Genomic DNA, 15,530 nt, shown 5'->3' on the forward strand with positions numbered 1-15,530 from the left:
AGCAGATTGAAGACAATTGTTGACTTGAGCTCTATCAAAGGTTGCACCTCTACTAAAATTACGGTTGGATGACAAAAGTCGGTGGAGTGTGACGTTTATTCTATGCGACAAAGAGGAATTTGAAGAGGAATCATGTCGGAGCGCAAAGTTCTTAATGTAAGTTTGTGGTAACCGCGGGGTGTCCACGACCTCTAGTGTGCAGCACGCACAGGCCCTCGCTGCCCTGCACGCAGCTAATGCAGGCGATTTATATTAGTCTCCAGGGAGAGAAGATTAAAATGGCCTCTCGGGACAAGACTGTCAATTTAAAGTAAAACATTTTTTCGGTAGTGATACTACAACCTAGGAACATTAAGTTCTTTGTCACAATGTATTGTCCATAAGGAATGCTTAGTGTAGACTCACACGGTACCTGATTGTGGTTGTTATTATTGTGTATTTGCCATAGGATACATACATTAGGATACTTACATAAGATGGTACATGCAGGGTATAAGTCCTGTGGATTTTTTCTATTTCTGTATTTTCACACGGGGAAATGCACTGGGGAAATGCATGCAATCTGTAACCAAACCCCAGTGTCTTGTATTGTTTAAATGCAAGACATCAGGGGCTGCTTAACAATCGCATGCGTTTGCCTGGAAACGCAAATGCGATTGGATCAAGGCCCACCCGCCATGGGCCAACGCTGCGCTATGAACGCAATGGTAGCGTAACGATAGACTGCAGCCTTAGTTGTTTAACTAGGTAACGTTTGCCACTTTTGTCAAAGATAGGGATCCTCTTTAAAGAGGACCTGTCACCGCTGAAAACCCACAGACCAAATGTGACCCCCATAATCCTCCCCCCAGCCCCTTTCTCACTAGCCGTTTTTTTTAAAAAATTTATGTGCAGTAAATTGATTTAACACGATCCGACCTCTTACCAAATAAGAGGTCGGATCGTGTATCTGGCGTGCTGGCAGTCGGCGTTATTCATTAGGGGGCATGCCGACACCCCCCCCCAGCACGCCCCCGCCAGCGGACACATTATATGAGAAGCCGGCAGCACCGAGCTTGTTCACATTGCCGGGCTTCTTTACCGCTGCACAGAGAGCCAGCAGCGATGCAATGCTGCTGGCTTCTCGTGCAATGTGTCCGCTGGTGGGGGGGTGTCGGCACGCCCCCTAAAGAATAACGCCGACTGCCGGCGTGCCAGATACACTATCCGACCTCAATTTACTGCACATAAATTTAAAAAAAAAAAAAAAACGGCTAGGAAGAAAGGGGCTGGGGGGAGGATTATGGGGGGCACATTTGGTCTGTGGGTTTCCCGCAATGACAGCTCCTCTTTAATGGATTGGATCTAGCATTATCCATTTCTCTGAAAAGTTCAGAGCAAAACCCCTTTCACACAAACTGGTTTCACACATGTGTTTGTAATGCACAGGACTCTGACACATTGTAGTTCATAGGGGAGATTTATTAGGGCTAGTATGGCAGTATTCACCAGCTATAGACTGCGCTTGGTCAGGCACAGGTTATAGCACAATTCTATGCCAAGCAGGGCCTGGTGCACAATTGTTCAGAGGCACAGCCGCCGCCCGTCGGAGATCTCAGGAGGCTGCTTATCAATTGTGATAAATTCTCCCCAATGAGATTTGAAGACATGCATGTTTTTTTTTTCATGCACACGCATCACAAAGACTTTGCACCCTGAGATGCATGCAATTGCAATGCGGTTTTCACCGAGCCATTGCCATAGAAAACACAGACCACACTCATCAGTCTTTTTGCAGTCATATCTATGCAGTTGCAATTTAAGATGACTTTGTTATGTGAATTTATACTGGATGGGCATTATGTTGCCATATATCATTACTCTTGAGTTATTACTTTTGATGGAAATATGGAAAAAGGATGAGGAATAATTTAGTTCAGACTGCTTTACTGGGCATGTGTATAGGGTGAACAAGTCTGTTTTTGTTTTTACAAAGGAACTGAACAAGTTAGAAATGGTCAGGTTTTCACTGATCAAATTGTGACGTTTTCTGGAGACATTGTTGTATGGTAAATGGTTACACACTGGCCCATTTATTTCTATGGACTCACAAAAATGGCCATACTTTCTAAACCTTGGGTAAGCCTACTGTCTGAGCCAATGATGCAAGTTGCATACAACGGACCATGCATCTGCCGTTTGCTGTCTGTGATATTCATTTTTTCAAGTGCATGAGGCCTTAAGATTTTGTGGATGTCCATATGCTAGGATCCCCTGATCCCCTGCTTCTGGTGAACAGATACTCTGATTGGGGTCTCGGCTCCAGGAGATAGCCACTTAGGATAAATGACTGCACAAGGATGCATGCTTATGCTATTACTGTTGCAAGTGGTTTTCCTTATGGATGGCTGAGTCTGGCTTTAACACATGATTAGGCCTTAAATCCTCTGACAACATATCTTTAATGAGACATACAGACCACTGTAGTTTTGTATTTGTTAGAAAGTATAAATGATTGTTGTGGCTTTTCTCTGCTTTGTAATAATTTGCACAAGAAATTAATACTATCATGTGAGACAAATGACTAATAGGTTCCTCTTTGTTTCATTTCAGAAATATTATCCACCGGATTTCGATCCATCTAAAATCCCAAAGCTAAAACTTCCCAAAGACCGTCAGTATGTGGTACGGTTGATGGCTCCATTTAATATGAGGTAAATGTATTTCATAGATGCTTTTTGTTGCTGATCAACTCAGGGTGAGCTGGTGCCAGAGCATATTTTTGTTAGGGGAACAAAGCCCCTAGCGCAGAATTATAAGTTATATTAACTTATAACTCGGTGCACCGCACTTGGGCATGACGCACCATGCGCATGCCCGTGCGTGCGCCGGATTCTAAAGTGCTGGAGAGCCGGTGACGTCACCGAGCTCTCCGGCACACACACGCACACCTGCGCAACTTAGCACGCCCTGTTTCCCCGTGCTAAGTTGCGCAGGCGCGCGTGTGCCGGAGAGCTTGGTGACGTCACCGTCTCTCCGGCACTTTAGAATCAGGTGCACGCACGGGCGTATATATGTATAAACCTACTACTTTTAAGTTGTAGGTTTCCTTTAAAGTAAGGCCCCTTTCACACTTGCGTTGCAGATCACATCAGAGTTTGATCAGGGTTTGGTCAGTGAAAAACGCACATTTTGCATCAGAGTGCAATCAGTTTTCAGTCAGAGTTTGTTCAGTGTCTGTTTTTCACGCGCGTTTTCAATGCAATTTCAATGCGTTTTTCACACGCAGAAAATGCGCGTGAAATGGACTCAGGACTGAGCTCTATTTTTCCTATGGCAATTGATGCGTGAAAACCGCATTGCACTTGCAAGTGTCTCAGAGTGCAATGCATTTTTGATGCATCTCCATAGACTTTTATGGTGCGTTTTTCACGCGCGTGACTTGCAAAAGTAGAGCATGCCGTGATTAAAACGCGGGTTAAAAAAAACGCGCGTGTGTGCGTGAAAGAAAATGCAAGTCTGAAAAGACCCATTGATTACAATTGGTCAGAGTGCAATGCAAGTTCTACGCGTCAAAAGCACGTGCAGAAAACGCGCGTGAAAAACGCAAGTGTGAAAGGGGCCTAAGTCTACAAGCTCTCTACAGAACCCATTAGTGAAGAAAATATTACTCTAAGTATATAATGGAAATAAAAGGATAATTTATTAGAATGATTGCAAGGAAAAGTTACCAATTGTGACCATGCATCAACATGATGAATCAGTCCACTTTACCTATATAGCTTTAAGTGGATTTGTACTTGCTCATATAGTCGCTTCAGTGGTTTGTTAGAAAAAGATGTGAGAAAGCTAACTGCTTTAATTGAGTTAATTTCTCTTAAATCAAATGTCCAATAAATTATCCTTTAATTGTATCGTATGCATCAAGAGTGTTGTATTTTCTCTACTTTACATATTCTGGGTTTTTACAGAATATTCTGTGCGCCACTCTGTCATCTGTCACCCCACATGTAAAAATAGCATTGTAGAGGACACTCTAGAAGCTTCCAGCTTTCCTGTTTCTTGGCCATCTATTTCAGAGAGAATTCAATGCATATGAGTGTTCTGCTTTCTACATTGAAGTTCTAATTATATATACAGAGGCAGTGTTTTGTATTGATAGTGTACCAGCTGACATAGCCCTGTCCAAATTCACAGAGAACTTCATTTGCATAAAGTTCACAGGAAAAGCAGATCTTATAAAGTGCTGGATGCATTATCAGACAGTTCAGCCTGTAGTCTGTATACTGCTCTTCTAAGCCAAATTTAGATTTTGAAGGTCTGTCATCTTTAAAACTTTTATCCAAATATTGTAAAGACATGAAAAAAACTTTACTAAAACAACGTTCCCAGAAAGATGGTTCACCCTTCTCAATGAACTTGTGAATCAATAGGGTTAATTGTGCATGGAAATATTAGAATCAAGGAGAAGTAGTAGTTTCAAAAATTAATACAGAGTAAAAGTGAACGCTGCTACCCAGACATACCCATGCACACCAGACAAGAACATCTACCCTCTGGCACTATGGTGCCAACACCATAGTGAAATACAGTTCCTTAAGGACACCCAACTTTAAAGAGAACCCGTCGGGCAAATTAACCCCCTAAACTAAATATATTTTCATAAACTGCCATTTGAAAGCATTGCCTCTATCCCTTCATTGTCCCTCTACATGCCTGTAAACCTAAGCAATAAGGTCCTAAAGCTGTATGCAAATGGCCTGTGAGATGTCCAGTGAGTCATTAGCATATTCAAGCTGTCCGGCTTATTCATGAGTGGGAGGCACAGCCACACCCCTAGTGCATGACTGACAGCCTGTATAATGATGTAATGGCTCCTCCATGTGCTTCCTGGTGCTGGAGGCCACGCCCCCTGCAGCCTGTGTGTTTATAGTAGAGATACAAAAGCTCCAGGCAGCCATGTTATAGCAGAACAGGTCAGGTACATGTGTAGCTGATGTCTGTGTCTCACACGTGTATTAGGAGGGAGAGCATCTCAGCAGATAAAGAACAGACACTGGCAATGCTTTACTATACATTACACACAGACATGAGCAGGGGGAGGAGTAGGGAGGAGGAACAGGGGTGACATCATTGCCTCTGACCATGTGACCAGACTCATTTACATAATAAAGAAAAGATGATTTTATAATGATGTATGAATTGACTAGATAAAGGCTGGGATGGGATCCTTGTGAGCTGCTCCAACAGGTAGAGGTGACAGAAATAGTGACACAGACCTGATGACAGGTGTCCTTTAAACTACTTCTGGTTACAAAGAGACCCCTCTGCTCACTGTGATGTCTGGTGAAGCTCTCTGGATGCTTAAATAAGTCCCAGGCTACAATTATCAGCTGTAAAGTGTCTGTAATAAAGTTTTATTCATAATCCCTGGTCCTATTACAACAAAAAAAAGGTAAATTCAGTTGTCCCTGGGACAAATTCTTTTAGAAAATATATAGTTGCATACTGCCTGTACTTCAAACAGGTCATTAACATCACATCCATCTGTCATGGTCTGTAGGCTGCAATACCGTAGGACAGACATAATACAATGTACAGTGCCGTGCTTGGTACAGAGGGAGAAGTTGGAGTCTTTCAAACTACTGACACAAAGTCCAGGTTTAATATTTATCTGGGAGAAGCCTTTCATGAAATGGCAGTAACATTTGTTACTTTTGTTATATTTGGTTTGTATTTGCTTCCAATAAAATACTGTTGCTTGCAGTTTTAGTGGGGACAAGGACTGGAACTACAGTACTTATTCCATATAATTATCTGAACTTTTTTCCTGTTTTTTTTTTTTTTCAATTACAGATGTAAAACATGTGGCGAGTATATATATAAAGGAAAGAAATTTAACGCCAGGAAGGAAACTGTGCAAAATGAGCAATACCTGGGACTCCCCATCTTTCGTTTCTATATCAAATGTACACGATGCTTGGCTGAAATCACATTTAAGGTAATGAGGGACTGACAGTATTTTTCCCCTTCCTCTTTCTGATGATAAAATATACTGACTAAATGTCTGTGCATGGAAGAATTGAGCAACAATAAGCAATTTAATATTAGGGTTGGAGGGGATTTATCCACTGTGGTAAGTAGGGCCTCTATATGCAATCAATAACTAATCGGTGGAGGTTGGGTATATCAACATTATAGATGTCAAGGGTCTGATTAGGACAAAGTGTTTTTCTGTGTGACTATGGCAAATAAACTTTAATGGTCTGTGTGTTTATGGTTTATGTAATGGTTCATCACTCATCATTTTATCAGACAGATCCAGAAAATACAGACTATGCTATGGAACATGGAGCTACACGGAATTTTCAAGCAGAAAAACTTATTGAGGAGGAGGAGAAACGGTTTCAAAAGGAACGTGAAGAAGAGGAGCTGAATAATCCCATGAAGGTACTAAAATGGCCACTATCTGCTAATCTACACCACCCAATGGCAGGAAATGGAACAATTTTTAGGCCTAAGGTTTATATGGTGGAACTGTCAAGAAATAAAATCAGTATTGCAATTGGTCAATAATTAAAATTGGAATTATTTAAGAAGGAGCATTTGAATCCAGAGACCAATGGTACAACTGTAAAGTAAAAAAAACTTTTTGCCTAGCTGTGCACTAAGCTCAAATAAACAATTCTCTAATTTACACTTATTACATATCTGCAGCTGTTTGCCTGTTACCTTATCCCTCTGGCTGCCTTTATTTGGTTGCCATGGAAATCTGTATCTAGACAGAGGAGGGTAGGTGGATGAAGATGTGCATGCTACTGATCGGTGCAGGAGATTATCAATCCCAATAGCATGTAAAAGAAAACCTCTAGGACCCTTGAGTGATGTCATAAGCATGTGACAGCCTCACCTCCCTCCACTTTATAAGCTTTAATAGTCAGATCCTACTTGACAAAGGTCGCGATGACCGAAACGTCGTTCTAAATAATTATGATCTGTGAAAAATTACTCTTGTATCCACATACAATACGGTGAAGGCTTTGCAATGTGATATATTCACTGAAATAAATAAAAAAAAAATCATTTGAAAAGATCTAAAAAAAACGGTGTGTGCCATGTTCTTCGTATAAGCATGTGACTAATCGCATGCTTCAGGCCATGTAAAAGAGCTGTTTGTTTTGAAAGTTTGAATATAGTAGAAATGTGGATGTATGAAAGTTTTCACAATGAAAGACAGCTCAGGTTCCCTATCGGTTCTAATGAATGGCTATGAGATCCTGCACAGTATATATATAGTGCAACCTATCTGAGCATCTCTTTTCCACAGGAAAGGGGTGGTCAGCATATAGGGGACAGCTTCCCTGGAGTATAATGACAAAAAAAAAAAATCAGCGATTTGAATAAATAGTTTTTTAGGGAGTGGGTCCTCTTAGAGAGGTGGTCTTCTGGAGAGGTTTCACTGTATGTGTAATATATATTTACACGTGATTCTGCTGTGTGTTCATCTTTTTATTCCTACGTAGGTATTTTATAATGTAGGTATAATGTAATGTAGGTAACCCCTTAAGGATGCAGCCATTTTGCATCTCAAGGCTCAGCCCCATTTCTTGTATTGACATGCATTGCTTTATATGGTTATTACATTTTGAGCACTGTTACTTATCAAAGCAATTCTGAGAATGTGTTTTTTTTTTTTTTTTTGTTTTTTTTTTAGTTTTCTCATTGCCACCTTTTGTAGGCTCTTAAATTTTAGCTTTTTCGTTGGGGCCATGGCATTTTTTTTTGCGTGATGAGATGTTTATAAACTTTTTTTTTTTTGAGGGCAGGATTAGAAAAGCGTAAATTCTGTACTGGATTTTTTTACTGGTTTTTTTTTTTGTTTTGTTTTTTTTGTTTGGTGTTCGCCATATAGCCTAATAATCATGTTATCTTTATTATGGGTCAATACAAATATGGGGATGTGTTTTTACTAAATTTGCCAAATAAAACCCTAATGTGGGGCAAAATGTCATTTGTGCATCACCTTCTTCCAAGTGGCTTTACACTTTTACTTTTTTGTCTACAGAGCTGGTTGATGGCTTGTTTTTTGCGGAACCTGTACTTTACAACAGTATCATTCAGGAGTACATGTTTTTTTTTTCATCACTTTTTATTGCGTTTTTTGTGGGACCCCAGAGCTGCCATAGAAGCGATCGGCGCCTGCCGGAGACGGCAGAGGGGGAGAACAGAGACCCCCTCGAAAGCAGTGTAAATGCCGCGATAACAAGTTAAACACCGGCGAACGGAGCCCACTCCCCTGGGGGATTACTACCGATCCCGACTCAGCTCCGGTGCAGAGCCAAACCGGCACTGGCTCAGCGCCGTACTTGTACAGTACTGAGCGCTAATCGCGGAAGCCTGCGCTGTATTAGTACGGCGCTAAACGGTTGAGATATATATATATATTTTTATTTTTTTTCATTTGTGATGTAGTAGATTACTGTATGAACATTTCTTACCATGATGCTCCAGTGCTCTGTCTTCCCTGCCTTACTGTGCACTAGATCTCTGTACAAGCAGTAACCCTGATTCTGTGTTTTAATTGGCTGGGTTTGTGCATATTTACTTGAAGTCCTGCCCACTTCAGGAAAAGCTGAGTGGATATTGCAGCTCCATTGGCCATTATGTCAGGATAGGAAAAGGCCAGAAGCATGATATAGATATCGTTGGAATTATTGTCAAAGGCTCTCACCAGCTGTACTAAAACGACTTTTTGTCAAGTAACTTTACAGGTGCGCTTTAAGTTGTATGAGGTACTGGATTTTGACAGGTTTACGGCTTACAAATTCTTGTACAAGTAATCAAACTTGTCTTTCTGTGAAATACAATCTAATGAAGATAAAGGAAAGTGGGTGGTAAATTTGGAACACGAATAAAACTTGGTTAACATGGGGTTGTTCAGCTGTACAAAGAAGCACAATGAAAATGGAAAAGTATATCATTTAGATCTTGTGCTGCCATTCATCAAATTGAAGGACAGGGTTTTCTTCATATATATCAACACACAGATGACATTCTATGTTGGAGCAATAGTTTTTGTAGGCATTAAGTCACAATCTTCTCTAAATATATGTACTTTAATGATGTTTTTCTTTTGTTTTAAAGTGGTATTAAAAACCTATTGTAAATAAAGCGTGGGGCCACAGCTGCTGATGTCAGCCACACAGTGAGCATCAGTGTGTACTGCTCTGTGGCTATGTTTAAATGGATCACCAAGACCCTAGCTGGGTCTTTTTTTTTTCTTTTATTAAGTAAAAAAAAAGGACTCCCTTACCTTGTCCGCTACATTAAGTTTTTCTTTGTTTTAAAACCTATGGGGTAGAAAATTTCTTAACGCTTTGCTCTTCTACTGGGATGTAACTGGAATAAATGTTTTGTAATCAGCCTTTTTGAAATATCATAAATATAGGTTCTTGAAAACCGGACAAAGGACTCCAAAATGGAAATGGATATCTTGGAGAATTTGCAAGAATTGAAAGAGCTGAATCAACGTCAGGCCAATGTGGACTTTGAGTCTATGTTGGGTGTCTACAGAGAGACAGAAGAAGAAATGAAGATGAGAGAGAAGGAGGAAGATGAGAATCAAATCAGGTAGCTGTTTATGTTTGTATAGTAAGTAATATCTGGCCTCTTAATGTGACTCCGTTGATAAATATTTTAAAAAACTTTCCAGAGAAATGTTGGCTGAGGCTCAAAAGAGGCGTAGAGTTGCAGACTCTGACTCTGAAGAAGAAACTACCTCTGATGTACCTAAAGCAAGGCTGGATATGAAACCAACTGATATCCTGACAAAGGTAACTAGCTAAAATGAGCTTTAGCTTTCTGTCAATTTTAGGAATGTATCAGGATTAAAAACTTCTCAGCAGAGTTTTATAAATGTTTACAAAATGTATAGGTTATATTTTCATGATACCGATTTGGTGCATAAAATCTATCAAAAATGTGTTCCATTTATTTGAGGGGAGTTTGTATGTGCAGAGTGCCTTGACTTCTTTGTCTATTAAAGGTTCAAGTGAAACAAATATGCCATGTGCACCATTATATACATATTAAGCTGCACACTGTACAGCACTGTAGGGGGAGATTTATCAAGTGTCTGAAGGCAGAACTCTTCTACTTGCCAATGGAAACCAAATGAAAGCTTAGCTTTCATTTTAAAAATAACTATGGTAAAATGCAAACTTGGCTCTGAATGGTTGCTATTGAATACTAGAATACTTCTACAGATGTGAGTGTATATACTGTATATGATTTGTAAATACTATGTGTATTTGTGTATATGCTTTATTTGTATAGTGCATGAATGTATAGAAGTACATAAATGTGTGTATATGAGTTTGCACAAAGTTCTACATAAGTATAAAAATGAGTGTGAGTACAAATATGTATATATTTTCTTAAGGGAAAGAGGGCGGGCATGCAGAAATCTGCCATGGGGCCAAGCCTCTGCTAGTTACACCCCTAACTGAAGGCAGTCCGGAGGGTTATCATTAGGCTCCTGGCTAACGTGTACTAGAATTTGCACCATCTGATAAATGGTGAAACCAGTTTGGTGCCATGGTAATGACCACTGAATCTAAATGCTTAATACTGATAGTTTGATGTTTTTCCCCACTTATTACCAGTGTGTTTGGAAATGAGAGGGGAAAAGAATTGTCACTATTGGGAGCGTTCATACCACATTTTCATACAATAGGTGCGATGAGAATAAATACCTTCATATGTAACGTTTGTTCTGTTAATTATAGTTTTCTTATCCCAACAAGAAGCTCTGTGGTGAAAAATCTGATAAGGATGCCAAGAGCCGTAGTTCACTTTCTGGACTTATAAGAAGGAAGACAGATCCCGAAACCAAAGTAAATTCTGCAGCCAGTGTTGATAAAATCTCAGATGGAGGGGAAACAGCAGATCACAAAAAGTCTGATATCACTCACTGCACAGATATAAAGAATCAGTGTGAAAAAGCACCTCACAGTACAGGTAACTTTTAACATGTGTTTTGTTCTGTACTGATTTCCTGCTCTGCTTTTTATATCAACATTTGCTTTTTCAAGATCTCCGTTTGCATTCTCCCATTCTGTAGGAAGACTCATATTTTACTTTAAATGTATGAAAGTCCATGAAGGATGGTGATGATGATGTAGGATACACCTCAATACTAAAATATATCAGTATGTTATGGCTAGGGCACAGGGAGTGCTTGCTTCTTTACAAAATGTAGATTTCTGAGCCCGTGCAGAAAAACAAACTACAGTGATGTACAGTAGGCTACTAAATATAAAAGGGGTTGTCCACAAATGTAAATTGTTTGTGTAATGAAAAAGTTATTCAATTATCACGGTTTTCTAGCTCAATGCCTCACAGTTTTCTAGATCTCTGCTTGCTGATCTTCAACAGGAAGTTTTCATTTTTTACTTCCTGCCTGTGGAAAAATACCAGTCTGCGGTCACATGATGGTACATGGTTTAAAATATCACAGACGCTATTTGGTTCTGTGTGTTATGACGAGCTGTGAACCTGTGTGACATCATTTGACTAGAGGCCAGTTTTTATCCACAGGAAGCAATGAAACTTCCTATAGAATGACAGCAAGCAGAAATCTAAAAAAACAATGGAATTGATAGGGTTGGAAAACTGTAACTTTTCATAGCACAAACAATATAAATTAATAAATTGAAGTATAAAATCCCATTTAATGACCTATGATGCATGAGGGCCCTGGACAATTGTTTGTGATGTCTTTGGGGTGCTCCAGGACCTGTTATTGCTGCAGATCTGTAAGTGTGTTGTTGGCACACTTTTACAGATCTATAGCAAATTTTCCATATACTGCTATACAGTATAGAGTAGTATTGCAATATATAGTAGGAGAAATTATAGTAGTGCCATTGGGGGTCTAAAAAAAAAAGTAAACCATTTACTGTATAACTATGGTATCGCCACGATTGTACCGACCCAAAGACTAGAGGTCATGTTTGGCGCACAAAGTGTAAGCCCTCAAAAAACTAAGTCTACAAAGTATGCTTTTTTCACAAATTTCACTGGACTACTCCACCTTAAGATAAAAAAGACCCGTACCCAAATTGCAATGCCTCTAGTTGTCATAGAGACTATTGACATCCCTTGATCCCTTGATCATTCTACTAGCCTTTCATGGTGTGAACACCTCCCTCAGCAAGCAATTAGATCCAATTGGTTATACATCCCAGATCCAGAATATTCAAGTAGGTGCTGGCTGTCAGAATACATCTGAGAAATTACGATCTGCGTAGTCGGCCATGATCTAGTCTGTGGAAAGGGGGTGGTGTGCAATGACAGCCATGATCTGGTCTGGGGAAAACACTTGAAGTAATGATTTGCTTGCATAAATAGCCATACAATAACGTATACATATATACACATATATATGGCCAGGAGTTATTTGTGTTGCTGAAAATTTTTCATGTAAAAATTATTCCTCATAAATGTATTTTTACACTTCTAAAAAAAAATTCTAAACGCAAGTCATCCTCAATGTGTGAAGACAGCCTTATTGTGTTTACAGTGGACTAGCCTTAGGCCTCTTAGTGATGTGAAAACAAGTCTGGGTGGACACTTAAGGTTAAGGTCCCGTCTATTTACATTATTCAAAAATTTTGCCTCAAAATTTGAAATAAAAAGGTTTTACATAGGCGACTTGCAAAGCTCCGTGCACAGAAGTATAAAGAGTTACAGGTGTCAGAATATACGCCAAAAATATTCTTTGGGTATGTAAGATCAGAGCCAATATGTTTGTTTATAAAGTTGATGTACAAATGAAAGTTTGTTAAAAAAATATGCGACATCGGGCACATTCCTTTTGCATAATTTAGTTTCACTTATACTGCTGGGTGTTGGGCAGGAGGCAGAGAGCACTACGGACACAGGCACCTCCTGTCCAGCAGCAGGGTGCATAGGAGCTACAAACTCTACAGACAAGTTAAGCTCATGATCTGAGGCTTGTATAGCAGTGCTCATTGTGTGTTTTGTTTATAAGGTCAGGTAGCAGAGGTGAGAGTGTCTTAAATATATCAATTGACTCTTATCTGTCTAATATCTGTTTCTGTGTGCCGGATATTAGTAGAATGTTTAGAAGCTAAATGAAAGTGTAGTTAAACCCTGTACCCTAATAATTTAAGCACATTGTCAGCTGCAAGACCTTGCAGCACAGATAAATCATAATGTGACTGCTTAGAGAGTCCCTGCCCTCACTCTGGGATTTTACACTGACCATCACTAAGTTATAAGAGCTAAAATATCATTAAAACTAAGTAAAATTGTAATTATAGGGGTTAAAATGATCTTGCGTAACCTCACTAGGGAATGAAAATTTGATAGTTTTCTTTCATGGGGAAACCCTTTAAAGCTCTAAACCAATATCTTAGAACAGTACAAAAAAGACATTTGCGGCATTCACCTGTTGGAAGTTTCTTTATTTCAATTTCACAGTAAAATCAGTCCGACATGGTTCAGTGGGGCAGAGTTGGGAGCAGTGAATTAACATAGCGATGCACAAGAGCGCTGTACGGACAGGAGAACGCATACAATATAAAAGACGTATAACAGGATGGATTGAACTGTAATCGTGGCTCTACTTCTTATGAATGGTATACCATTGTACATATACAGAAAACAATGTAAAACGACTATTGACAGCTACGGCTACAGAGGGACTGGATAAGACTATAGAAAGACCCCATATAATTTTTATCATTCAGTCCCAGGGGGCCCATGGCATTAGTTTTCAAAATCCATCTTGCCTCTTTTCTCAGCAATTCTCTGTGACGATCACCGCCATTAGGCGGTACTGGAACATGTTCAATGCCGCCGAAGCGGAGGACATGGGTGTTTCCTTCATGTACCCTTTTAATCTATGAGTCTAGGAGCGCCTCTACCATTTCTCACTGACTGGCAGTGCTCACTAAATCTAACACGAAGGGGTCGGATGGTTTTACCAATGTAAAAATGGCCGCAGGGACAGAGGATAACATATACTAGATACTGCGATTTGCAAGAAAAAAAATTGCCGTAAAGATGTTCTGACTCCTCCTATGCATAAATTTTGCATTTTGATGTTTTGAGGACAGAACTTAAATTGGCCACAACAGAAATTCCCGACTGGGATCGCTCTGTTGAGCCAATTCTTTTGTATAGGGGGTAAGCGGCTACGTACCAGTAGATCTTTTATACTTTTCGTTTTTTTCCTAAAGGAAATCAAAGGAGGTAGTGTGGTTAAGTCTTTGAGTATCGGGTCCTCTGCCAACATATACCAATTCTTATAGATTGCGTTTTAAATTTTTTTGGGCCATCGGGCTGAAATTGAATGTAAAGGTAAAACGTTTCTGTTCTCTATGCTTGTTTTTAACATGTTTGGGGTGTAAGAGGTCCACACGTTTCAGAGCTGCTGCTTTTTGAAAAGCTTCATTTATGGTCTGGGGGGATAGCCTCTCTTAAGTAGCCTTATTTTAAGGTCCTCTTCTTGGGACAAGAAAGAAGCTTCTTCACTATTTACCCGTTTTGAGGCGTACAAACTGCCCGTACGGGACAGCTGTCTTAACATGCTGGGGGTGATAGCTATCATGGTGTAAGAGACTATTAGTAGCTGTGCTTTTTCTAAAAACAGTGGCAGTCAGTGTAGAATCCTGTATCTTAACTAGTACATCAAGAAATTCGAACTGCGTGTCTGAAACTTTAGATGTAAAAATCATGTTCATGGTGTTGGCATTAATGTAAGTCATAAACTCATGAAATTGTGCCACTGTCTCTGACCATATGACAAAAATATCGTCCACATACCTCAAAAATGAATGTACCGTATGTATCTAGCAAATTGATTACCTTCTGAGAAGATGTACTTGTCTTCAAAAACTGCTAGGAATATATTGGCTATGTACAGGCCATGGGAGTACGCCGGGCCGACCGACAAACCCCCAGCACGCCGCTGTCTGCGGGGACCTGTAGGAGAAGCCGGCAGTGTCGCATGTATGTGACAGCGGCTGTGGCCGCAGACTTTCTCCTTTACATTGCTGGCAGGCCACGCTGCACTAACAGCAGCTGCAGCCGCGCCAGGCTTACATACAGCACCGAATCGCGGAGAGGCGGCAGCAATTATGCAATACATGCGTGCTGCCGGCTTCACCTACAGGTCCCCGCAGACAGCGGCGTGCTGGGGGTTTGTCGGCCGGCCCCCTTAAGAATAAGGCCGACTGCCCGAACACAAGATAGGAGAATCCGACCTCTTGTTTAGTAAGAGGTCGGATCTCTTTAAATTAATTTACCACAAGTACATTTTTTAAAAAACTGGCTGGGGAGAAATGGGCTGGGGTGAGGATTATGGGGGGTGGGGCACATTTTGTGGGGGTAATTTTCGGGGTGACAGGTCCTCTTTAATAAAACACACTTTTAACCCCTTAAGGACACAGCCTGATTTTTCAAATCTGTGTCACGATATGCCTCGTTAAGATAAAGTGTCCCAGATTTTTTTCATGTACTTC

The 15,530-nt window shown here is 40.2% G+C and overlaps 1 protein-coding gene across 1 annotated transcript in view; it reads left to right on the forward strand.

The window, feature by feature from the left end:
- YJU2 (YJU2 splicing factor homolog) overlaps positions 1 to 15,530 on the forward strand; it is a 24,558-nt gene continuing 9,028 nt past the window's right edge. Inside the window, exons 1-7 of the mRNA XM_072113315.1 lie at positions 1 to 156; positions 2,593 to 2,693; positions 5,836 to 5,980; positions 6,295 to 6,429; positions 9,428 to 9,609; positions 9,692 to 9,812; positions 10,767 to 10,998. Of these exons, the coding sequence (XP_071969416.1) occupies positions 133 to 156; positions 2,593 to 2,693; positions 5,836 to 5,980; positions 6,295 to 6,429; positions 9,428 to 9,609; positions 9,692 to 9,812; positions 10,767 to 10,998 (940 nt within the window). The 5' untranslated portion in view covers positions 1 to 132. The remainder of the gene's footprint in view (positions 157 to 2,592; positions 2,694 to 5,835; positions 5,981 to 6,294; positions 6,430 to 9,427; positions 9,610 to 9,691; positions 9,813 to 10,766; positions 10,999 to 15,530) is intronic.

Source organism: Engystomops pustulosus, chromosome 1 (assembly GCF_040894005.1).
Source record: "Engystomops pustulosus chromosome 1, aEngPut4.maternal, whole genome shotgun sequence".
NCBI lineage: Eukaryota > Metazoa > Chordata > Amphibia > Anura > Leptodactylidae > Engystomops > Engystomops pustulosus.